At 58.0% G+C, this 24,378-nt stretch overlaps 2 protein-coding genes across 5 annotated transcripts in view; one reads left to right on the top strand and one right to left on the bottom strand.

Moving 5' to 3' along the window:
* The window catches only part of IDH2 (isocitrate dehydrogenase (NADP(+)) 2), a 40,891-nt gene that overhangs the window by 14,548 nt on the left and 1,965 nt on the right, over positions 1–24,378 (top strand). Inside the window, exons 8-11 of one of the 2 annotated variants that reach the window (XM_045573489.1) lie at positions 29–141; positions 853–950; positions 1,260–1,352; positions 2,505–2,623. In XM_045573489.1, the coding sequence (XP_045429445.1) occupies positions 29–141; positions 853–950; positions 1,260–1,352; positions 2,505–2,592 (392 nt within the window). In that variant the 3' untranslated portion in view covers positions 2,593–2,623. Of the gene's footprint in view, positions 1–28; positions 142–852; positions 951–1,259; positions 1,353–2,504; positions 2,859–24,378 lie in introns of those variants that run through there. The other variant, XM_036415612.2, reaches the window with a different exon arrangement.
* Positions 6,377–24,378, bottom strand: part of ZNF710 (zinc finger protein 710) — a 52,465-nt gene continuing 34,463 nt past the window's right edge. Inside the window, exons 3-6 of one of the 3 annotated variants that reach the window (XM_036415598.2) lie at positions 13,783–15,320; positions 12,583–12,774; positions 11,570–11,744; positions 6,377–8,371 (exon numbers count right to left, since the gene is read on the bottom strand). In XM_036415598.2, coding sequence (XP_036271491.1) covers positions 8,202–8,371; positions 11,570–11,744; positions 12,583–12,774; positions 13,783–15,294 — 2,049 coding nt within the window. In that variant the 5' untranslated portion in view covers positions 15,295–15,320 and the 3' untranslated portion in view covers positions 6,377–8,201. Of the gene's footprint in view, positions 8,372–11,332; positions 11,745–12,582; positions 12,775–13,782; positions 15,321–24,378 lie in introns of those variants that run through there. The other 2 variants (XM_045573484.1, XM_045573483.1) reach the window with 2 other exon arrangements.

Raw genomic sequence — 24,378 nt, 5'->3', positions numbered from 1 at the left:
TCAGACGGAGGCCCTCCCCACCCCTCAGGCTTCGGCTCGCTGGGCCTGATGACCTCCGTGCTGGTCTGCCCCGACGGGAAGACCATCGAGGCTGAGGCTGCTCATGGGACAGTCACGCGCCACTATCGGGAGCACCAGAAGGTGAGTGTGGGGAGCGTGGCCATATGGGCTGGGAGTGGGGGGGCCTGGCCCTGAGGGTCTAGGTGTGGGAAGCTGCCTCCAGGTCGCCCCCTTTGTTGGCCTTTTTTTAAAAAAAAAAATTATTGATTATAGTATCACATAATTGTTCTCATCCCCCCCATTCCCATCCCAAACCCCTCCCTACATATGCCCCCGCCCCCCTGTTGTCCATGGCCACTGGCCAGGCCCATAGGCATGCACACAAGTCCTTTGGTTGATCTCTCCCCCTGACCCCCACCCTCCCTACCTTCCCTCTGAGGTTTGAGAGTCGGATCGCTGCTTCTCTGTCTCTGGGTCAGTTTTTTGTTCGTCAGTGTATGTTGTTCATTATTTCCCCTAGATGGGTGGGATCATGTGATCTAAGAAAGACCCCTGTAAGAACGGAAACTGAGACAAGCCATATTATGGTTACTCTGAGAGGCTGATGAATCAGTCTGTAGCGAGTTCCTTTCTGGGCCAACAGTTCTTCCGAGTCCCCATTTCCATGTCAAACAGCTCCTTATGTGTCCATGTCAGCCGTGCTATTTCAGATCTGGTTGGTGGACACGTGGTGGCGATGCAGGTCCGACCATCTCTGGTTTGGTCCTGGGCATCCCTCAGTGACACGCAGCTGCTGGTATGGCTTTGTTGGCCTTTGGGCTCCTAATTCCCTCCCGTGCCTCCTGCCCCCAGGGCCGGCCTACCAGCACCAACCCCATTGCCAGCATCTTCGCCTGGACGCGAGGCCTGGAGCACCGGGGCAAGCTGGACGGGAACCAGGACCTCATGAGGTGAGCCCAGAACAGAGGTCGGCAAACCGCGGCTCGCGAGCCACAGGCAGCTCTCTGGCCCCTGGAGTGTGGCTCTTCCACAAAACACCACGGCCTGGGCGAGTCTACGTGAGAAGAAGTTTGAGTGTAAAAAATGTGGCTCTCCAAAGACACGTCAGCCGTTGTCCTGTGGATGTTTGGCTCTGTGGACGAATGAGTTTGCCGACCGCTGGCCCAGGAGAGGGGGCTGTGCTGGCCCCGGGGGCAGGGTCTGGGCCAGAGGCTGCCCCGGCCAAGGTCTTACTCCACCCCCCGCCACCCCCCCTGCAGGTTTTCCCAGACCCTGGAGAAGGTGTGCGTGCAGACGGTGGAGAGCGGAGCCATGACCAAGGACCTGGCGGGCTGCATCCACGGTCTCAGCAAGTGCGTGGCCGGGGGGGAGGGCAGGGCTGGCCTTCCGGGGCCTGGGGGGGCCAGTGGGCAGAAGCTGAGGGACCCTTCTTAGAGACCCCCTACCCCCGTCCTTTTAAAATTTTTATTGATTTCAGAGAGGAAGGGAGAGAGAGCGAAAGAGAGAAACATCGATGATGAGAGAGAATCACGGATGGGCTGCCTCCTGCACGCCCCCTACTGGGGATGGAGTCTGCAACCCGGGCATGTGCCCTGGACCGGAATCAAACCCGGGACCCTTCAGTCTGCAGGCTGATGTTCTATCCATTGAGCCACACGGGCTAGGGTGAGGGTGTGTGTGTGTGTGTGTGTGTGTGTGTGTCCCTGGTCTTCGATCAGCTTTGCCACCAGGAGCCTAGGGCAAGACAGGCCCACGCTCCCCATCCACCCGCTCCGGTACCCACCTCCCAGCGTCTCCCAGGAGACCTGGTACCCAGCAGCCCGTTCACCTGCAGAAGAACAGGCAGACTTTCCCGGGCTCCCGCTGAGTTTGCTGGGACCCTGGGCGGTGGGTGGGCAGCGGCGGGGGGACCTGTGACCTGCAGGTGGCCTGGCCATGCGTCCCCACAGGGGGTGGGGGGCTGCCATCAAGATGCCCAAGCTGCCAGGACCGGTTTGGCTCAGTGGACAGAGCGTCGACTTGGGGACTGAAGGGTCTTGGGTTCGATTCCGGTCAGGGGCATGGACCTTGGTTGCGGGCACATCCCCAGTAGGGGGTGTGCAAGAGGCAGCTGATCGATGACTCTCATCGAAGTTTCTAACTCTCTCCCTTCCTCTCTGTACAAAATCAATAAAATACATTAAAAAAAAAAAAAAAAAAAAAGATGCCCAAGCTGTCGGAGCCGGTGTGGCTCAGTGGATAGAGCATCGGCCTGTGGACTGAAGGGTCCCGGGTTCGATTCCGGTCAAGGGCATGGACCTTGGTTTCCGGCACATCCCCAGTGGGGGTGTGTGCAGGAGGCAGCTGATCGATGATGCTCTCTCATCGATGTTTCTAGCTCTCTGTCCCCCTCTCTTCCTCTTTGTAAAAAAAAATCAATTAAAAGTAGATTAAAAAGAAGAAAAGATGCCCAAGCTCGGGCTCTGCCCCTTATGCCAGCGGCCTTCTCTCGCCCTCTTTGGCAGCGTGAAGCTCAACGAACACTTCCTGAACACCTCGGACTTCCTGGACACCATCAAGAACAACCTGGACAAAGCCCTGGGCCAGAAGTAGGAGGGCGGTGAGCGCGCCCCGGCCAGGCGGCCCCGGCCCCGGACTCACGGAGGGTGAGCCTGGGCCCCCTCAGGAGGCCTTTCGCGGGGGGGACACTTTTTATAAGCGACACGTCTGTCCCCGTCTCCGGCGTTTCCCCTGGCGGAGGGGATGGGAGGCGGAGCCCTGTGTCTTACCTCAGCCCGTCAGTATGTCCCGCATACTGTCATTGGTATGGCCTCGGAACACGTGGTGCCGTTCTTTAGCTACTAAAACCTCTTCACAAAGCCGTCTGCTGTGGTTTTTTTAAAAATATATATACATATTTTTGCCGAAACTGGTTTGGCTCAGTGGATAGAGCGTCGGCCTGCGGACTGAAAGGTCCCGGGTTTGATTCCGGTCAAGGGCATGTACCTGGGTTGCGGGCACATCCCCGGTGGGGGGTGTGCAAGAGGCAGCTGATCGATGATCTCTCTCATCGATGTTTCTAACTCTAATCCTCTCTCTTCCTCTCTGTAAAAAAATCAATAAAATATATATTAAAATATATATATATGTATATATATTTTTTTTAATTGATTTTTTTTCAGAGAGGAAGAGAGATAGAGGGATAGAAACATCCATGAGAGAGAATCATCCATCAGCTGCCTCCTGCACACCCCCTACTGGGGATGTGCCCGCAACCAAGGTACATGCCCTCGACCGGAATCGAACCTGGGACCTTTCAGTCCGCAGGCCGACGCTCCATCCACTGAGCCACACCGGTTTCGGCCCCTTGCCCTGTTCTTGGTACTGAAAACAGGCCCTCGCCTTGGCAGTCGACTCTGGTTCTCCACTCACAGCTTCTGGGTGCTGGGTGCTGGGTGCTGGGTGTATGAATACGGCCCCCGTGGGGTCCAGGACACTGAGCCCCGGACCTGAGTTCATCTCCTCAATTCTTTTTCTTTTTTTCTGTTTTACATGTATGTTTTTATTGATTTCAGAAAGAGAGAGAGAGAGGGAGGGAGAGAGGCATGGGTGATCAGAGAGCATCACGGATCACCTGCTCCTGCACGCCCCACACGGGATGGATGGAGCCCGCCGTCCCGCCGTGTGCCCTGACCGGGAATCCAGCCGTGACCTCCTGGTTCGTGGGTTGATTCTTAACCACGGAGCCACGCCGGCCGGGCCCCCTCCTCCCTTCGTTAGCAAAACTAGAACAAACAGACCCCCTTTCCAGGGCTGTCCCCCTAGCATGCTTTTGGTGTCAAAATGTCCGGGGGAAGGCTGTACCATGTTCATTTGATAAACAAAGAGTTGGCAGTCCTGAGTCCATTTCCCACGTGTTGGGGGGGACTCTCAGAGCAACTACAACCCAACAGTTGGGGACCTTGGTAGCTTTGAGATGGGCTGTAGCCACACACACATGCACGCGCGCACACACATTCGCACGCACACACATGCACACACACACACACACACACAGAGACACACGAAACCCAACAGTTGGGGACCTTGGTAGCTTTGAGATGGGCTGTAGCCACACACACACACACACACACGCATGCACGCGCACACACAGGCACTGGCACCCCCTTCTGTCCCTAGGACCATTGTCCTAGGTCATTGCCATGGGCTCCCAGGGCCATGGGAAGACAGGCTGGCATGTTCCCTCTGACAGGCCCAGCTCCGGGGGGGAAGCCAGAACGCGCAGCCTCGGAAGCCCGGCTTGGCACGGTGGGCTGGCTTCTGTCCTGGGCCCCGAAGGTGGACGAGGAGGGAAAGCTGCTCTTGTCTGCAGGCGGTGGGGGTTCTGGGGCCCTGGTCTGCCTCCTCCCCCTTCCCGCCTCCCCCCTCCCTCGGCTTGGGCTTGGAGCAGCTCCCTGGGGGTGCCTGGGGGTTCACTCTGGTGGGTGCTTAGGATGGTGTGGGTCTCCCCCGGTCCCCAGAGAGCCCTCCCCTGCTGGGTAGGGCTGCAAAGCTTTCTATAAAATATATTTTATTGATTTTTTACAGGGAGGAAGAGAGAGGGACAGAGAATTAGAAACATCGATGAGAGAGAATCATCGATCAGCTGCCTGCTGCACACCCCCTACTGGGGATGTGCCCACAACCAAGGTCCATGCCCTTGACCAGAATCAAACCCTGGACCCCTTCAGTCCGCAGACCGACGCTCTATCCACTGAGCCAAACCAGTTTCGGCAGGGCTGCAAAGCTTTTTTTTTTAAATATATATATATTTTAAAAAAGAATATATATATATATATATATATATATATATATATATATATAGCTGAAACCGGTTTGGCTCAGTGGAGAGAGCATCGGCCTGCGGACTGAAGGTTCCCGGGTTGGATTCCGGTCAGGGGCATGTACCTTGGTTGTGGGCACATCCCCAGTTGGGGGTGTGCAGCAGGCAGCTGATCGATGATTCTCTCTCATCGATGTTTCTAATTCTCTGTCCCTCTCTCTTCCTCTCTGTAAAAAAATCAATAAAATATATTTAAAAAAATAAATAAATAGATAAAAATATATATTTACTGATTTCAGGGAGGAAGGGAACGGGAGAGAGAGAAACATCAGTGATGAGAGAGAACCACGGGTTGGCTGCCTCCTGCACACCCCCGACTGAGGACCGGGCCCACAACCAGCACGGGGCCTGTGCCCTGACCGGGAATCGAACCTTGACCTTCTGGTCTATAGGTCGAGGCTTAACCACTGAGCCACACCAGCTGGGCGGGCTGCAAAGCTCAGTTAGGAGTTCCTTGCGGGGGGGGGGGGGGGGGGGGGGGGAGGACCAGGTCCCCGAGAATTACGGGGAAGAAGCACCCGCAGCCGCCTCGCTAAAGAATATCCATTTATTTATAATTATTGCTAAGTAAACTTTTCTCTGGAACAGGAACATAAAATGACACAGTAGGGCTCTGCACGCGTGGGATCGCTAAACAGTCAAATAAGTTAGAGTCGGATGCGTCCAGGAGTCTCCCCGTCCCCCGAGGGGCCTCGCTCACACCTCCTTGGCAAAGGTTGGGGGCGAGAGGGGTGAGGACAGGAGCCTCGGCAGACCACCCTCTCCTCCCCCCCCTCCCCCCCCCAGCTCAGGCGGCGAGCTGTGCTGTCCCCCCTTCCGTTAGCTTCACCCGGGTCCGAGGCACAGGGCCGGGCGTTCAAGTATCGCGCTGGCCGAGGGCGGGAAGGAGAGCCCGCCCGGGGCCTGGCCCTTCTCCCTCGGGTTTCCAAGGCCACTGCGCTGGCGGAGGGAGCGGGAGGGAGGGAGGGAGGGAGAGAGGAGGGAGAAGGGAGGAAGAAGTGGAGGAAGAGGAAGAGGGAGGGAGGAGGAGGAAGAGGAGGAAGGGAGGGGAAGGAGGAGGGAGGGAGGAGGAGGAGGAAGAAGGGGAGGAGGAGGAGGAGGAGGGCGGGAGGAGGAGGAGGAAGAGAGGGGGAGGAGGAGGGAGAAGGGAGGAAGAAGTGGAGGAAGAGGAAGAGGGAGGGAGGAGGAGGAAGGGAGGGGAAGGAGGAGGGAGGGAGGAAGAAGGAAGGAAAAATAAGGAAGAGGGAGGGAGGAGGAGGAGGAAGAAGGGGAGGAGGAGGGAGAAAAGGAGGAGGGAGGGAGGAGAGATGAGGAGGAAGAGGGAGAGAGGAGGGAAAGAAGAAGGAGGGAGAGAGGAGGAGGAGGAAGGAAAGATGAGGAAGAAAAGAGGAAGCAGGAAGGAGAGGAGGAGGAGGAGGGAGGGAGGAGGAGGAGTGGGAGGAGGAGGAGGAGGAGGGAGGGAGGAGGAGGGAGGGAGGAGGAGGGAGGAGAGATGAGGAGGAAGAGGGAGAGAGGAGGGAAAGAAGAAGGAGGGAGAGAGGAGGAGGAGGAAGGAAAGATGAGGGAAAAAAAGAGGAAGCAGGAAGGAGAGGAGGAGGAGGAGGGAGGGAGGAGGAGGAGTGGGAGGAGGAGGAGGAGGAGGAGAGGTACGGGGTTCTTTTTGGTACCAGGGGAGAAAGACGTCGTGGGAAGAGGTAGTTTTCAGGAACGATGCGTCTCAGCAGGAGAAAACGTCTCTACAGTGATGGGGTCACTGCCACCTGAGGGTCATCGTGGCAGGCGCCGGGGCGCCGGGGGGCGGGGGGTCTGGAGAGCCAGGCTTGGGGAGGGGCCCCCGTGGCCCCCAACGTCTCGTCTGTTGCTTAGCAGGAGCTGCAGCAGAGAAGGAGGGGCCCCGGGCGGCCTGACCCCGAGGCCCGCCCCCCCCCCCCCCACCTGGGCACAGGGGCTGCATTGCAAAGTGCTCTCCCAGCCCCAGCTGTCCCCGCACCTGGTTCCTGGGCTGACGTTGGTGGCTTCACCTCCTCTGGGCCTTCGGGGACAGCCCTGCCCGCCTCTCCCTACAGAGGGCAGGGGTCTGGGTGCCCCCGGTTCCTGAATGTGCCATTGCCCTGCCAGGGGCCTGCCGCCTCCGGTTCCAGGGGCAGGAGCCGGCGGGGGACAGGGCCCGGGAGGAAGCGGGTCAGAGCGAGGGGCTGGGTGGGGGTGGAGGGCCTGCCCCCCAGGCCTCCTCCTGCCTCCCCACGCACCCCCTGAGCCTCCCTGCCAGCAGCTGGGCCCCCAGGGCCGGAGCGCAGCCCCCGAGGTCCGCCAGGCCAGGACAAAGTTCTCGGATGGGGGCACAGCGCCCACACAGCACGTAAGGAAGCTCCCGTTGGGAAAAAGAAAACGGCCTCCATTAGAAAGGTTATAAGCGTAAAATCAATTACCTTCCAAAGTCCCCCATTTGCTCAAAAAAAAAAAAAAAAAAAAAATCTCCTTTCTCTCTATGGTCTTCATTTTCCTTTTTAAATGTGGCTGTTTCGGGGGGGCCCTGCAGACGGGGCTGTCCCGACCTCAGCAGGGACACGGTGACCCCTTAAATAAGACGAATGCTCCGGCCCCAGCCCGGGCAGCTCCTGGGGGGGGGGGTCTCAGAGACCCCTCACGGTGCCCGGCTCAGCTCACATCGGGGGCCCCGATCGATCGGGGACACCGTGTGGAGCCCCGGCTAAGACAGAACTGGGGGACTCCACCCACCTCCGGGCGGTAAGAAGGGGCCTGCGGGGGGTGGGCTGGAGAAGGCGTTTGCTGGGGGGGGGGGGGTGAGCTGCACCCTGCTGTCCCGCCGGCCAGGATGGGGCCGCACGTGCCCCTGGCTCCAGGGGGAGCCGGGGAGGCACCGGGAGGTAGAAGGCGGGGCCCTGCCTGGCTGTCCGGGGGGCAGGGTGGGGGAGGGGGGGCCCAGCCCCGGGGGCTCATGGGTAAGGGGTGGGCAGTGCTGGCCAGCCGGGAGCCCCAACATCCCTAAGAAGCAGGCAGGGAGGGGAACAAGGCTCCACGATCCTTTTTTCCAGTGTCGGGACCCCCTGAGGAGCCATCGGCTTGGCCCTGCGGGACACTGCGGGCCTGGGGACACCTGAGAGCCTGTCCCTGTCCCCGACCCTCCCAGGGCAGTAGGCAGGCCCAGGAGCCGCAGACCAGGGTCCCTGCCACCCTCCCTTTCCCGCAGGGCCTGGGGCCCGGGTCCGGTTCCCAGCCGAGGCCAGTGGTTCATCCATTTGGTCTGCGAGTCCCTAGTGGTGACTCCTGGGGGTCTCACCCCCACGCCCAGGCCCCCCTCACCCGGTTCCGGGGGCCGCTAGAGCACGTTGTAGTAGGCCATCTCCTTCATGGCCTGCTCGGTGAGCACGCTGGCCTCGGCGCCGCCGTCCACGCCCGCGTACGCGTACGCGCTCTCCTCAAAGTCCTCCATCTCCTGCTGGCCGTCCAGCTCCGAGGGGTCGGCGCCCGCCAGCTCCATCATGGGGTCTGCAAGACAGGGGCACAGTTAGCCCCCGAGGCCGCCTCTGGGACCTGCGGCCCCCAGAGGAAGCGCATGCGGTCGGCAAACTCATTCGACCACAGAGCCAAACCTCCACAGGACAACCAACGACTGACATGTCTTTGGAGAGCCGCATGTTTTAGATTTTTAAGCTTCTTCTAACGCCACTTCTTCAACATAGACTAGCCCAGCCGAAACCGGTGTGGCTCAGTGGATAGAGCGTTGGCCTGCGGACTGAAAGGTCCCGGGTTCGATTTCGGCAAAGGGCGTGTACCTTGGTTGCGGGCACATCCCCAGTGGGGGGTGTGTGCAAGAGGCAGCTGATCGGTGATTCTCTCTTCATCGATGTTTCTAACTCTCTATCCCTCACCCTTCCTCTCTGTAACAAAAATCAATAAAATAACATTTAAAAAATAATTAAAAAAATAAAATTTTAACTAAAAAAAAAAAAAGAAAAGAAAAAGACTTAAACTTTTTTTTAACACCACTTCTTCAAAATAGTCTAGCCCATACCCTGGTATTCTGTGGAAGAGCCACACTCCGGGGGGGCCAAAGAGCCGCATGTGGCTCGCGAGCCGCAGTTTGCCGACCACGGGCGTTTCCAAAAGAAGAACTTCCCAGGCGGTGTTCCCACAGGACCCCCTAGAAGCGTCCCCAGATGCTGGTGGCTACTCTGATAGATCATCAGATCGGAGCCCCGTGTGTGTGTGTGGGGGGGTGTGTGGAGGGGAGGGGAGGGGACAGGCCTGGCCTTGGCCTCTTGGTCCTGCCTCTCCCGTCTCTCCTAAGCCACTAAGCTTATTTCTTTTCTGCCATGTTTCCCATCCGTCCCCTTTGGCTGCCCTGTGTCCCGTCTCAGCATCACCACTCACTTCACGGCACACACATCGGAGTGCGAGTGCTCACAGCGACCCCAGTGAGGAGGCCAAAGGGCAGTCAGAGGGGTGCATCAGCTTTTAAGGGGACCCGGCAAAGCTGCTGATTTCACCCACCGGCTGGGGGGCGGGGGAGGGGGACCCCATTTCCTCTGACTTCCTGTAGCATGGATGCTTCTTTTTATTTTTTTAAAATTTTATTGATTTGAGAGGGAGAAAAACATAGACGTGCTGTTTCCACTTATTCACGGGTTACTTCTTTTTTTTTTTTTAATATATTTTATTGATTTTGTACAGAGAGGAAGGGAGAGAGACAGAGAGTCAGAAACATCGATGAGAGAGAGTCATCGACCAGCTGCCTCTTGCACACCCCCTACCGGGGATATGCCCGCAACCAAGGCACATGCCCTTGCCCGGAATCGAACCCGGGTCCCTTCAGTCCCCAAGCCGACGCTCTATCCACTGAGCCACACCGGTCTCGGCACGGGTTACTTCTTACATGTGCCCTGACTGTGGGGTTTGAACCGCCACCTTGTGGTGGGAGAGGATGCTCTCGCCAGCTGAGCTGCCCAGGCCAGGGGGGCCAGCGTTTGTGCCTGAAGCCAGCTCTACCCAGTGGTCTCCCCGGGCCAAGCACACACCCAGGAGAGGTTAACCCGGAGGAGGAGGAGGAGGCAGGAACGCTAAGAGGCCTCCTGTCATTGTATCCAGCTGAAATCTCATTCTAATGCTCTTACTGTCGGAACAAGAACCAGACACGCCGAAACCGGTGTGGCTCAGTGGATAGCGCGTCGGCCTGCGGACCGAAAGGTCCCAGGTTCCATTCCGGTCAAGGGCATGTACCGTGGTTGCGGGCACATCCCCGGTAGCGGGTGTGCAGAAGGCAGCTGATTGATGTTTCTCACTCATCGATGTTTCTAACTCTCTATCCCTCTCCCTTCCTCTCTGTGAAAAATCAATAAAATATATATTAAAAAAAAAAAAAAGGGAGTCATGGAGGTGGGGTGGGGGGGAGCGCGGAGAGAAAGGGGGAAGCCTGGGGTATGATCTGGGGACCCTGGGAGGGTGGCCTCCAGGGCTAAGGCGGGGCTTTCAACCCCAGCCCCACCAACATTTGGGGCTGTCATTGATTGTTGGGGGCCCCGTCCTGTGGACTGTAGGGTGTTCAGCGGCAGCTCCAGCCTTTGTCAGCCCCATGCCAGAAGCACCACCCCAGGTGTGACAACCGAACCAGAGCCAGACATTCCTCGGGGACTAACTCCCCGCTCTGTGAGAACCTCAAGTCTAAGGGCAAGCTCCACCCACCCGTTCCCCAAGAAGTGGCTCAGGACGAAGCCTGGGACACCCCCCCCCCCCCCCCCCCACCCCCGCTGGCCTGTGAATTCTTAGAATGTTCTTGTTGGCTTCACAGAGCAAAGGCGAGCAGGCTCTCCCTCTCCCGCTGGGAGGGAATGAGGAAGCACACTTCCCGGGAGGACCATTACCCTTTTCGCCTTGGCTGCTGGGAAGCTCAGCGCTCCCTTCTGCCTGCCCGCCAGGCTTCCCATGGTGCACCTGGCTGTCCCTTCCCTCTCCAGCTGCCACTTTCTCATTTGAGAATCCCTTCCCCGCCCCTTTATTTCCCGTCATCTCTCAGTCATGAGATAAAGTATCGTTCCTGCCAAAACCGGTGTGGCTCAGTGGATAGAGCGTCGGCCTGCGGGACTGAAAGGTCCCGGGTTCGATTCCGGTCAAGGGCATGTACCTTGGTTGCGGGCACATCCCCAGTAGGGGTGGTGCAAGAGGCAGCTGATCGATGATTCTCTCTCATCGATGTTTCTAACTCTCTATCCTTTTCTCTTCCTCTCTGTGAAAAATTAATAAAATATATATATATATATTTTAAAATTAATTAATTAATTAATTAATTAAAGTATCGTTCCTGCGTGTGGTGATCTGACACGAGTTACCTAACCCCTCCGTCCTCGAGTTCCCACATCGGTAACACCTCGCCTTCGGGGTCACGTGCGTTAATAAAGGCCTGGCACACAGGTAGCACTCAATCAACGGCGTTCTCTTTATTATATCGTTTTTTTGTTGTTGTTGTTGTTTTTTACGTGAGCCCGCTCAGCTCCTTGGAAGCATACATGAACATCCCGTCGTCGCCACGCGGGCCCTCCGGGGGGCCCCCTCTCCAGACCTGCGCCCACCCCAGCGAGGTCTCAGGCCTGGCCAGCCTCCCCCCGCCGCCTCCCCTCACGGGACAGGAGGCTCCAGCGTGTGCCGGGAGGGGACCACTCCTGGCCCGTCCGCTGCGCGTGGCCCACCCACCTTGGCTGTCCAGGCCGATGTCCATGACGCCGTGCTTGACCTTCATGTGCCGGCTCAGGTTGCCCTTGAGGTTGAACTTGCTGGAGCAGTAGGGGCACTTGAAGGGCTTGCTGCCCGCGTGCAGGTGCATGTGGCCGAGCAGGTTGTACATGCGGTTGAAGGACTTCCCGCACACCTGGAACACAGCCGGGGGCACCGTCAGCCCACGGGGGATCCGCCCTCCAGAAGCCACGCCCCACCCCAGGAGCCCCGCCCCGTCTCTCCAGAAGCCACGCCCTCCAGAGGCCGGGCCCATTCCCTACAGGAGCCACACCCCATCTATCCAGAAGCCACGCCCCCGCCCTCCAGAAGCCACGCCCCCGCCCACCTCTGTGGCCAGGCTGCAGTCCCACCCACTGCGGTCAAGCCCTGGTTTTTCATTCTTTCCTATGTGACCCCAGAGGCCCGAGAGACAGAGACCTAAGCCTCCTCGCACCTCACTGTTCCTGAGCTGGGACAATGGTGTGGCTCAGTGCATAGAGCGTTCGAACTGCGGACTGAAAGGTCCCAGGTTCGATTCCCGTCAAGGGCATGTACCTTGGTTGCGGGCACCAGGTAGGGGGTGTGCAGGAGGCAGCTGGTCGACGTTTCTCTCTCATCGATGTTTTTAGCTCTCTATCCCTCTCCCTTCCTCTCTGTGAAAAATCAATATATTTTTTTAAAAAATTAAAATGTATCTTAAAAAAAGACAATTTCTCTTAACATCGAAAGTTCGGATCTCCTACTGCACCAAATCTCTCTCCCTGTAGCTGCACCTTGACTTTCACACACATCCCCCTCCCCAACTCTCGTAAAACAACTTCAGCAGCTTGTAAGATCTGAACCGCACCCCCCCATTCCATCTCCCCGAAGCCCGGGCAGTTGCACCCAACCAGCGCCAACTGTATGCATTGCATACAGATGTGCCCGCCAGTCCTGCTGATCCGGGGCCGCCCAGAGGACAGGCCCCGCCCCGGGGCCGGCGGGCCGGGTACCTTGCACTTGAACGGCTTCACGGGCGAGTGTACAATCATGTGGGTCTTGAGGGTCTGCTTCTGCACGAAGGTCTTGAAGCAGATGTGGCACTGATAGGGCCGGACGCTCGTGTGGATCAGCATGTGCCGCTTCATGTTCGCCTGCAGCGTGAACTCCCGGCCGCACACCTCGCACTTGAACTCCTTCACGCCCTGGGGGGTGGGGGTGGGGCAGTGGTTAGGGCCACAGGATGGGCACAGCCTCTGTGTGGACTAGAGAGGGTCGGAGCGCCTGTCTGTACAGCTTCTGGGAAATGACTCCCTTGGGGGGGCGGGGCGGGGGGGGTTGTTCCAAACAGGCACTGCTTGTTTAGGATGCCGGGCAGGGCCGCTGCCTCCAGGAAGCCCTGCAGGGTTGACTGGGCAGAGACCGGCTGGGCCGTATTATTATTATTTATTAGTCCTCACCCGAGAATTTTTTTAAACATATTTTTATTGATTTCAGAGAGGGAGGGAGGGGGAGCTAGAGAGAAACATCAGTGATGAGAGAGAATCATGGATCGGCTGCCTTCCCGCACACCCCACACTGGGGATCCAGCCCGAAACCTCTCCGAAATCAAGAAAAATAAATACGTAAGAACTGCATCTGTGCCGAAACCGGTTTGGCTCAGTGGATAGAGCGTCGGCCTGCGGTCTGAAAGGTCCCAGGTTCGATTCCGGTGAAGGGCATGTACCTTGGTTGTGGGCACATCCCCAGGAGGGGGTGTGCAAGAGGCAGCTGATCGATGATTTTCTTTCATCGATGTTTCTAACTCTCTATCCCTCTCTCTTCCTCGCTGAAGAAAATCAATAAAATATATTTTAAAAAAATAAATAGCCGAAACCGGTTTGGCTCAATGGATAGAGCGCCGGCTTGGGGACTGAAGGGTCCCGGGTTCGATTCCGGTGAAGGGCATGTACCTTGGTTGCGAGCCCATCCCCAGTAGCGGGTGTGCAAGAGGCAGCTGATCGATGTTTCTCTCTCATCGATGTTTCTAACTCTCTATCCCTCTCTCTTCCTCTCTGTAGAAAATCAACAAATTTTAAAAAATAAATAAGAACTGTTCGTCTATGAACCGCCTCTAGGACGACCTTCGGGAAGCCCTGGGTTGTAGGACCGGCGAGGGCGGAGCCAGGGGGAGGCGGAGGGAGACCCGGGAGGCGCGAGAACGGCGCACGTACCTTGTGCGTGAGCGAGTGCTGCTTGAGGTGGTGCACCTGGCTGAACTCCATGCCGCATTCGGTGCACACGAAGGGCCGCACGTTCTGGTGCTTGAGCATGTGGTTGTGCAGCTGGCTGCGGTAGTGGAAGGCCCTGTCGCACTCGAGGCACTGGTAGAGGGTGGGGCCCTGGTGGGATGCCAGGTGGCGCTTGAGCTGCGCCAGCGTGGAGAAGTCCAGGCCGCACTCCACGCACACGTGGCAGCGGCCGCTTTCGTGCTTGCCCTCGTGGGCCCGGAGCTCGCTGGGGTAGGCGAAGCCGCGGCCGCAGAAGCGGCAGCTGTAGGGCTTCACCTCGGAGTGCAGCAGCATGTGGCGCTTGAGGTGGCTGGTCTGCGTGAAGGCCTTGTGGCACACCTGGCACTTGTGCGGCCGCGTGCCCTGGTGCGTGAGCAGGTGCGTCTGCAGGTGGCTGGGCTGCTTGAAGAGCTTGCCGCAGTGCGGGCATGCGTGCGGCTTGATGCCGTTGTGGCCCAGGATGTGCGTGACCAGGTTGTACTTGGACGTGTAGGACTTGTCGCACATGCGGCACTGCCAGCGCTTCTGCCGGTCGCCCGCCTCCACCAGGTACGAGTCGTCGATCTGCACGTTGATGTCCAGCCGGTCGAGCTGGGCCTTCTTGTGCCGATCGGCGGTCGAGCCGGCGGCCGCCTCCAGCTCGCCGGCCTCCGGCCACACGAAGCCCCCCTCCTCGGGCTTCAGGGCCTCCGGGGACCCCACGGTGGCGGCGGAGGCGGGGGGCGCCTCGGGGTCGCCCAGCGGGGCCAGGTGCGGCGGAGGAGGCGGCGGCGGCTCAAAGCCACACTCGGAGGTCAAGGTCAAGGGCAAGGCGTCGGGCTCCGGGTACACGACATCCCGGGCGGGATCGGGGAAGTGGGGGGCGTAGGGGGCCAGGTCCAGCTCTGGCCGCGGGGCTGGGGCGCGGGGCAGGGGCCGCAGCGGCCGGGGCTTGCGGCTGAAGGCGCTCAGGTCGATCATCTTGACGGCGCTGCTCTGCACCAGGGCCTCGCAGCCGGGGACCTCAGCGGGGCCTGCGTCCTTGTCATTGCAGCCGCCGGACACAGACACCTCGTAGACTTCCTCCTCCTCCTCCTCTTCCTCCTCCAGCTTCTCAAACTTGACCTTGGGCACCAGGCGCACCGGTGGCCGTGTCTTCCGCCGCGTGTGCTTCTCGAAGGCCGCCTCCACCTCCAGCACCTCCTCCTCCGCCGCCGCCGGCTCCTCCAGGCCGCGTCCGTGGCAGGCGAGCTGGTAGACATCGGGGTCCTGGGGGCCCGGCTCCCCCAGGGAAGAGGCCGCGGACTCCGCCGCCGATGACAGCTCCGGGGGGCCCAGGTCCGGGTAGAAGGCGTCGGCGCTGATGGTGGCGCCAAAGAGCTCATTCTCCGAGACCAGGCCCAGCACGGCGGCCTGCGCCAGGGACAGCACCACCACCGCGTCCGTCTGGGTCCCCGAGTCCATGAAGCCCTCCATGCCTGGGCGGGGCTAGGAGGGCATCGCTGTGGGGGCGAGGGGAGAAGGGGGCGTTAGTGCTGCAGGCCCAGAAGACAGACAGACAGACAGACAGACAGACAGCAAGGGGCGGGGTAACTCCGGGTGCGTCGGCCTCTGACCTCTTTTTTAATTTTAATTTTTAAAATTTTATTGATTATGGCTGAAACCGGCTTGGCTCAGTGGATAGAACGTCGGTCTGCGGACTGAAAGGTCCCGGGTTCGATTCCCGTCAAGGGCATGTACATTGGTTGTGGGCACATCCCCTGGAGGGGGTGTGCAGGAGGCAGCTGGTCGATGTTTTTCTCTCATCGATGTTTCTAGCTCTCTATCTCTCTTCCTTCCTCTCTGTGGAAAATCAATAAAATATATTTTTAAAAAATAATAGTAATTTTATTGATTATGGTATCACATAATTGTCCTCATCCCCCCCCCATTCCCATCCCAAACCCCTCATCACGCATGCCCCCACCCCCCTGTTGCCCGGGGCCGCTGGCTAGACCCACAGGCATGCACACAAGTCCTTTGGTTGATCTCTCCCCCTTGCTCCCACCCTCCCCTACTCTGACCTCTTTTTACTCCTGCCTTGGGACAGGACAGTACCCGCCCATCTCCACCTCCCCACCATGGGGTTCTGGGTAAGCCCCGCCCCCTGGCTGGCCTCAGTCTCCCCATCTGTGAAATAGGCAGGCTGAGTGTCCCCAGTGATTTTCCAAAAAACGATGCTTTGCAGGCCCTGCAGGAAGCACGCTCAAAACTCGCAGAAACTAGAGATTCTTCTGTTTTTCAATATTTTTTTAAATATATTTTATTGATTTTTAACAGAGAGAAAGGGAGAGGGATAGAGAGCTAGAAACGTCGATGAGAGAGAAACATCGACCAGCTGCCTCTTGCACACCCCCTACCGGGGATTTGCCCGCAACAAAGGTACATGCCCTTGACCGGAATCGAACCTGGGACCTTTCAGTCCGCAGACCGACGCTCTACCACTGAGCCAAACCGGCTTTGGCAAGGTCCCGGTTTTGATTCTGGTCAAGGGCATGTACCTTGGTTGCAGTCACATCCCCAGTGGGGAGGGTGCAGGAGACAGCTGATCAGTTTCTCTCTCATCCATGTTTTTAACTCTCTATCCCTCTCTCTTCCTCTCTGTAAAAAATCAATCAAATGTATTTAAATATCTATTGTACATGCACACTGATAAAAATGATCGCTTTTTTTTTTCTCTTTCTGATTTGCACACTGGGATTCCACGCAAGATCCGAGGTGAAAGAAGCCCTCGGCAGAGGCTGAGCTACAAGCCCGTGAAGGGTTGTCACTCAGGGGAAGGGGCTCGGCTCCCTGCAAAGACCCTCCGAGGATATAAAGAATCCCTCCGAAAGGAAGGCACCGAACCCCAGCGTTGCCGCCACACTCACCCAGCTAATAGGTTCTTTTAGAAAAATCAATGGGGCCCCGGCCAGTGTGGCTCAGTGGATAGAGCGTCGGCCTGCAGACTCAAGGCCCCGGGTTTGATTCTGGTCAAGGACATGTATGTGCCTTGGTTGCAAGCACATCCCCGGTGGGGGGCGTGCAGGAGGCAGCTGGTGGGTGTTTCTCAATCTCATCGATGTTTCTAACTCTCTCCCTCTTCCTTCCTCTCTGTAAAAAATCAATAAAATACATTTTTTTAAAAATCAATGTGGCCATAGATGGTGTGGCTCAGTGGATAGAGCATCGGCCTGTGGACGGAAGGGTCCCGGGTTAGATCCTGGTCAAGGGCACATGCCCAAGGTTGTAAGCTCAATCCCCAGTAGGGGGCATGCAAGAGGCAGCCAATCCAGGATTCTCTCTCATCATTGATGTTTCTCTCTCTCTCCCTTTCCCTTCCTCTCTGCAATCAATAAAAATATAGCAAAAAAAAAGCCATATGTGCCCACCAAACCGCAGGTGCAGGATGTCCTACCTTCCCATAGGACCCACCCTTTGTTTGTTTTTTTAAAATATATATTTTATTGATTTTTTACAGAGAGGAAGGGAGAAGGATAGAGAGCTAGAAACATCGATGAGAGAGAAACATCGACCAGCTGCCTACTGCACCCCCCCCACCAGGGATGTGCCTGCAACCAAGGCACATGCCCCTGACCGGAATCGAACCTGGGACCCCTCAGTCCGGAAGCCAATGCTCTATCCACTGAGCCACACCGGTTTCGGCGGGCCCCACCCTTTGCATGTTGTCGGGGCCCTCCTCCCTCTTGGTGCCTTTCTCCCCAACCTGCTGAGCCCCTGGCCCCTCCTCCCAGCCTTCTTTCCAATCGCACCTGCTCCTGGGTTTCCCTGCCCTCCCTGCCAGGCCAGTGCCCTCTGCCAGCCTCTCCAGTGGCGGGCACGCAGTGCCCAGATGGGGGAGGGCCTCCTTGGAGCCCTGAGCTGGATCCTCACGAATTAACCCCCCACAGCCTGGCACCCGGGAGGCAGGCCAGAGGACGGAGAGAGACAATCCCGGGGCGGCTGGTGCCCGCCTCGCCCGCTCCCAGCCCAGGGCCGCGGTCAGGGAGGTGGCACCGGGCCCATCAGAGGCCCTTCCTCAGGAAACTGGCTCTGGGCGGGTGTCTCCCTCCCCCCACAGGCCAGCCGAGCCTCCCCTTCCTGAATTCAGCGGCTAAAAATAAAACGCCCCAGACAGGAACAAGCCTCCCTGAAATGGACACTACAGACGAGCCTATTAGGGGTGAAATGGGACTCTCTTGTGGGAGCGGGGCCCGAGGGAGCTAAGCTCAGGCTCGGGGCGCAGCCCCTTGTTGGAAAGTCGGGGAGCCCGGCCTCAAGTCTAAGCTGCCACTTACAAGTGCCTGAGCAATGTCGTTTCAAAGTCACGTCCGTGCCTCAGTTTCCCCATCTAAAGATGGGGATGAAAATCCTACCCAGGCTGAAACCAGTTTGGCTCAGTGATAGAGCGTCGGTCTGCGGGCTGAAGGGTCCCAGGTTCGATTCCGGTCAAGGGCATGGACCTTGGTTGTGGGCACATCCCCGGTAGGGAGTGTGCAAGAGGCAGCTGATCGATGATTCTCTCTCATTGATGTTTCTAACTCTCTCTTCCTCTGTAAAAAAATCAATAAAAAATATATATATTTTTTTTTACAAGAGAGAGAGAGAGAAAAGAAAATCCTACCCAGGAAGGGCCGTACTCAGCTCTTGGCAAAGCCCTAAGCGGATATAAAGAATCCCGCTTGCCTGGCCTGTATGGCTCAGTGGTTGAGCATCGACCTATGAAACAGGAGGTTCGAATCCTGGTCAGGGCACATGCCCGGGTTGCGGGCTCCATCCCCCATAGGGGGCGTGCAGGAGGCAGCCGATCAAAGATTCTCATCATTGATGTTTCTCTCTCTCTCTCTCCCTCTCCCTCTCCGAAACCAATAAAAACATTTAAGAAAAACTAACAACTGTCACTCTTACTGTCTGCCTTTTGATGAAGCCTTTACTTTTTTTGCTTTTTTATCAGTCCTCACCTGAGGCTATTTTTCCATTGATTTTTAGGGAGAGTGGGAGAGAGAGAGACAGAGAGGAAGATCGATGTGAGAGAAAGACATCGATTGGATGCCTCCTACACAAACCCCAACCAGGGCCCAGGCCAGGGAGGAGCCTGCAACGGAGGTCCATGCCCTTGACCGGAATCAAACCCCGGATCCTTGGGTCCGCAGGCCGACGCTCTATCCACTGAGCCACACCGGCCAGGGCTGGAAGGAGCCTTTTCTGATGAAGAGCACAGAGCTGGGAAGACCACTTCTCCATTCTGGAGCCCCGAGTCCAGCAAAGGTTTGGGCGACTCTTCAGACAACCCCCAGAACAGAGGACCCACTAGTCCATTTGTGCAACAAATACTATTTGCTAAGTCCCTGCTCCTGGAGCTGCAGGCGATGAGGCCGGGGAGGGAGAGAGGGAAGGGGGTGTCCTTCCCGAGTCCACAGGGGAGACCCCTGTGCCACCACAGCCCCTCCGACCTGGCCCCAGCTGCACCCGGACGGACCCAGCTGCCCAAGCCTTCGTGTCTGCTGTGGGTCTGGACCAGGGGTCCTCAAACTTTTTAAAGTGGGGGCCAGATCACGGTCCCTCAGAGAGCTGGAGGGCCGGACTATATGAACTACTAATTCCTACTGTAACACCTCGGCTGCGCTCACTGCCCAAAAAACCTGGCGGGCCGGATCAGACTCCTCTGCGGGCCACATGTGGCCCGCGGGCCGTAGTTTGAAGACGCCTGCGTCCGGACAGACCAGATCTCAGCATTTTTTCTAGACTTCCCCAACGGCAAGGCCAGAAGGAGGGGAAGAGGGGGGAGGGGGGCGGGAAGGGAGGAACTGACCCTCCACAGCAGATCCCCTGCTGGGGACTCGGCCCTGAGATCTGAGTTCAAATCCGGACTCTGCCCTTTGGAGCCCGGGCATGCCACTGCATCTGGAGCCTCCGTTCCCTCATCTCCATGGACTGGGGTCTCTGTTCCGTCTCTAAGGATGGAGGTGTCCATTCCCTCTCAATGAATGGAGGTTCCTATTCTTTTTTTTTTTTTAAATATATATTTTATTGATTTTTTTTTACAGAGAGGAAGAGAGAGGGATAGAGAGTTAGAAACATCGATGAGAGAGAATCATCGATCAGCTGCCTCCTGCACACCCCTCCACTGGGGATGTGCCCGCAACCAAGGCACATGCCCTTGACCGGAATCGAACCCGTGACCCTTCAGTCCGCAGGCCGACGCTCTATCCACTGAGCCACACCGGTTTCGGCTGGAGGTCCCTATCCTGTCCCTATGCACCAAGGTCCCTCTTCCGTCTCCAAGGACTAAAGTCCCTTATTCTGTCTCTATGAGATGCCTGACTTCTGGGCAAATTGAGGAAATCAGGGTAAAAATCAGCCCCTTTCCCTGAACTTGCCTTCCGGGCGCTCTCCTGGCAGCCACCTCAAGGTAACAGGAGCAGAGAAACCGTTAACGTCGCTCTGTCGTTAGATACGCCCGTGAGAAAGCCAGCCAGCAACTGCCCGTGGGCCGAGACCCACGTCTGGGACTGACCCTCCAGGGAGGCTAGCAGTGTACTTGGCTGTCCCTGTTAGGGACCTTCTAAGAACGAGAGGGGTCCCTCCTAACGAGGACCCCAGGCACAAGCTGAGCAACCCCCCCACCCCCCCTCCAGATTCAACCACCAGGTATCCCCTGGTTGCTATGGTAACGGGCAGGTGGCGGTGATTTGGGGGCTGAGGAGCCTGAACCTGGGTCTAAGGTAGGGGTGTCGAACTCAATCAGAGAAGGGGCCAAAATCTAAAATCCAGCCTAAATCGCGGGCCGAATGGTTTACTGAACAGTCATAAACTGTCATTGTGATGGAAACGCAGCGGAGTGCAGTGATGACAGCGCGGTGCGGGCCACATTGCAAGGCCTGGCGGGACGGATTTGGCCCGCGGGCCTTGTGTTTGACACATGTGGTAAGGGGATCTGCCCAAGGCCCCCGCTCTTGAGGGGATCTGCCCAAGTCCGTGAAGCGGGGAGGGGGAGACCCAGGTGCAGAAGAGCTAGCTCTGCATTCCCGAGGGTCCACCCAGGTGAGCCATCCTGTATAATAAAAGGCTAATATGCAAATGGGCCCGTCGGGAATTCCGCTGTCCGGGAGGGAGTTCGACCGCTCGCTATGAGGTGCCCTGACCACCGGGGGGTGGGGTAGCACGAAGGAAGGCCCCATCCAGCCCCGATCGCCGGCCAGGCCTAGGCACCCTTCCCGGGCACGAATTGCCTGCGCAGGGCCTCTGGGTGAATCGTGGACCCACTGCATGGGTGGGGGTGAGGGTGGGGTGCCCCTATGTCGCAGCCCGGGGACCAGGGGCCTGTGAATGCTCCCCCAGGGCGCCCTGTCCCTGTGGGCGGAGCGGGCTCTGCACGGGGTGGGCCCCATCGCTGTGCAACCTGGGAGGTCAGGGCCCCCGGCCTCGGCCCCGGGTCTCTCAGGTGCCACCCTGCCCCCTGCAGGTGGGGAGAAGCCAGCGGGCCCGCCCGCATGCACATCCATCCTGCTCTGCTCCCTGGTGCAGCCAGCAGGCTGTGCGTGCGTGTGTGCATGCATGCGTGTGTGTGTGTGTGTGTGTGTGTGTGCATGTAGGAAGGACTCTGTTTGTTGAGACAGAGGCCGGGAGAAAGAAGGCCGGGGGAATCTAATTTGCCTGCATCCCGCATGCGTGTTCTGTCTGTCGCACATGGAAATGGCGGGCGGGAAGCTGGGGGCTCTGCAGCTTTCCCCTCTTTCCCCCGCTCCTTGGCCATCCTTTTGGTCCCCAACCCCCTCCCTCCCCTCCCCCAAAATCGGGTTCCTGCTCACAGGCCACAACCCTCCCGTTCTGGGCCCTTGTGATACCTCCCTCCTGGGGCGAGGCCTCCCCTCACGGCTGGTGCTTGGGGCTCAGGGCACAGCTGGGCACAGGGTGCGAGGAGGAGAGGAGACCAGCCTGCCCTTGGCTCTGAGAGCGGGTGCCCATCGGATCGCAGCAGGTGGTTGGGCTGCCTCCCCGGGCACCAGGGCCCCTGGGGAGGGGGGGGGGGCAGAGAGAGGAAACGACAGAGGCAGGGAAATAGAGGAAACGGAATCGGAATCGCTGCCTGATTATAGTTTAAAGACTCGCATGCACAGGGAGTGGGGGAAGGGAGGCCACAGCCGAGGGGAGAGAGGGAAGAGAGAGAGAGAGGGAGAGAATGAAGAGACAGGGAAGGGGGAGGGGGCGGCCTCAGGAAGAAGGGAGGCGGAATAGAGGGAGGGAGGGAGGGAGAGAAAGAGAGAGAAAGGGGCTGTGGAGGCCAAGGAACAAAGGCAGAGGGGGCAGGGGGAGGAGGGCGGGGAGGAAATGGCGGTGTGGGGACACCAGAGCCCAGGGCTGCCCCTTTTTTCCTCCTTTCTCGGGGTTCAGCATGGCCCCTTCTTGGGCAGGGAAGGGACCAGAGTCTCAGGGTTGAGGCCCAACAGAAATCCCCAGCCCCCCTGCCCTGGCATGCCCCAGAACTCTCAGGGCACCCCCACTTTTCAAGTGAATGAACGACTGTCCTGCTGGCTGACCCTGGACAAGCCCATTAGGGTCTTTTTAAATATATATATATATATAGTTCTTCAATGATTTCAGAGAGGGAGGGAGAGGGATAGAGAGATAAAAACATTAATGATGAGAGAGAAACATCGACCAGCCGCCTCCTGCACACCCCCCACTGGGGATGTGCCTGCAACCAAGGTACACGCCCTCGACCGGAATCGAACCCGGGACCCTTCGGTTCTCGGGCCAACGCTCTACCCACTGAGCCACACCGGTTTCGGCTGCATTTTTTTTTTTTTTTAAGGTAAACTCCGCTCACATCCCCAGAAAGGAAGAGGAAGCAAAAGCAAAAGCCGGAGGCTTGTGCAAACCTCAGGCTGCTGCTGCCCAGTCTCACTTCTGCAAGGGACGGGGCAGGTCACCGGGGCCGGGAGGGGGCGGCCAGGGGGGAAGTGTGGGAATCCCTTTCTGAGAGGATTCTCTCTGCCTCAGCTTCCCCTTTTCTCCGTGGACAGATCTGCTGAGCCACCAGGGCAGGGCCAGCCCCCCCGGGGAGCCTGCTGCTCGCGGTGCCGGCCACTTCTTTTCTCAGACAGGGACACGCCCGCTTCCCTCCCTGCCTCTTTCCTCCCATCCCACAAGCGAAAAGCCTCCATCCCTGTTCCATGCAGGCTGACTCCGCGGAGCCCAGAGGTCACCAGCTCGCTCCAACAGGGAAAAACCAACAGGCCGAAACCGGTGTGGCTCAGTGGACAGAGCGTCGGCCTGCGGACTGAAAGGTCCCGGGTTCGATTCCGGTCAAGGGCATGGACCTTGGTTGCGGGCCCATCTCCGCTAGGGGGTGTGCAGGAGGAAAGCTGGTCGATGTTTCTCTCTCATCGACGTGTCTAGCTCTCTATCTCTCTCCCTTTCTCTCTGTGGAAAATCAATAGAAATATATTTTTAAAAATAAAAATAAATAAAATAAGAAAAACCAACAGGACGAGGGCTCCCAAGTTCACGGGACTCCGGCAAGCAGCACAGGGAAGAGAGGAGCAGCAGGGCATCCGTCGGGCTTGCGTTGACCGGCCCTGTGACCAGCACACGCAACTTCTAGGCTCCCAGGCGGCCCTCTGGACTGCAGAGCACCTCTTTTCTTCTTCTTTTTAAAAATATATCTTATTGATTTTGTACAGAGAGGAAGGGAGAGGGATAGAAAGCTAGAAACATCGATGAGAGGGAATCATCGATCAGCTGCCTCTTGCACGCCTCCCACCGGGGATGTGCCCGCAACCAAGGTTCGTGCCCTTGACCGGAATCGAACCCGGGACCCTTCAGTCCGCAGGCCGACGCTCTATCCACTGAGCCACACCGGTTTCGGCGGGAGTGCCTCTTCTAAGTTACAGGCGTGGAAACTGAGGCTCGGAGAGAGGCGGGCCCTGCAGGCAGCGGAGCAGATCCCGGCTGGGCCCACCTCCCTCCCTCCCTCCACCCTGCCAGGCCCCGGCGGGCACCAGCTCTGTGGGGTCGTGTCTCTATTCCTCCTGCGCGGACCTCAGTTTCCCCACATCGGGCCCGATTCCGGCCCGGGCGCCGCTCATGGCTTCCCTTCCTGCTCAGCCTCCTCCATCCCGTCTTCCTCTCCCTCTCCCTCCATCCCGCCCCTCCTCCCGTTTCCGTGGCAACCCCATCCTCCGCTCTGCTGCTCGGTCCTGTGTGTCCCCATCCTTTCCCTCTTTCATCTCTCCCCTCATCACAGGGCACCACGGCCCCAGGCCCCCTCTGTCCTTTGCCGCTGGTCTCTCGCTTCCTTTTACTCCCTTTTCATCTCCTCCAACGCTCTCTTGTCATCTCGGGGCGACATTTATTTATCTTTTGCTTAGAAAATAAAAAAATAAAATAAAAAAAGGAAGGAAAGAGGGAAGGAGGGAAAAGAGATCCCATTTTAGCAACCCTGCTTCTGTAGTTCAGTCCCAGCCTTCTTTCTCTCAGGGCATCTCCGAGGGTCGACTCGGAAATCCCAGAATGCCCCCCCTGCCTGCTTCTGACCTC

The sequence above is a fragment of the Pipistrellus kuhlii genome, unplaced genomic scaffold (assembly GCF_014108245.1).
Source record: "Pipistrellus kuhlii isolate mPipKuh1 unplaced genomic scaffold, mPipKuh1.p scaffold_m20_p_50, whole genome shotgun sequence".
Lineage (NCBI taxonomy): Eukaryota > Metazoa > Chordata > Mammalia > Chiroptera > Vespertilionidae > Pipistrellus > Pipistrellus kuhlii.
Note: the sequence above shows the minus strand (reverse complement) of the source record. Positions and strands in the feature narration are given on the sequence as shown.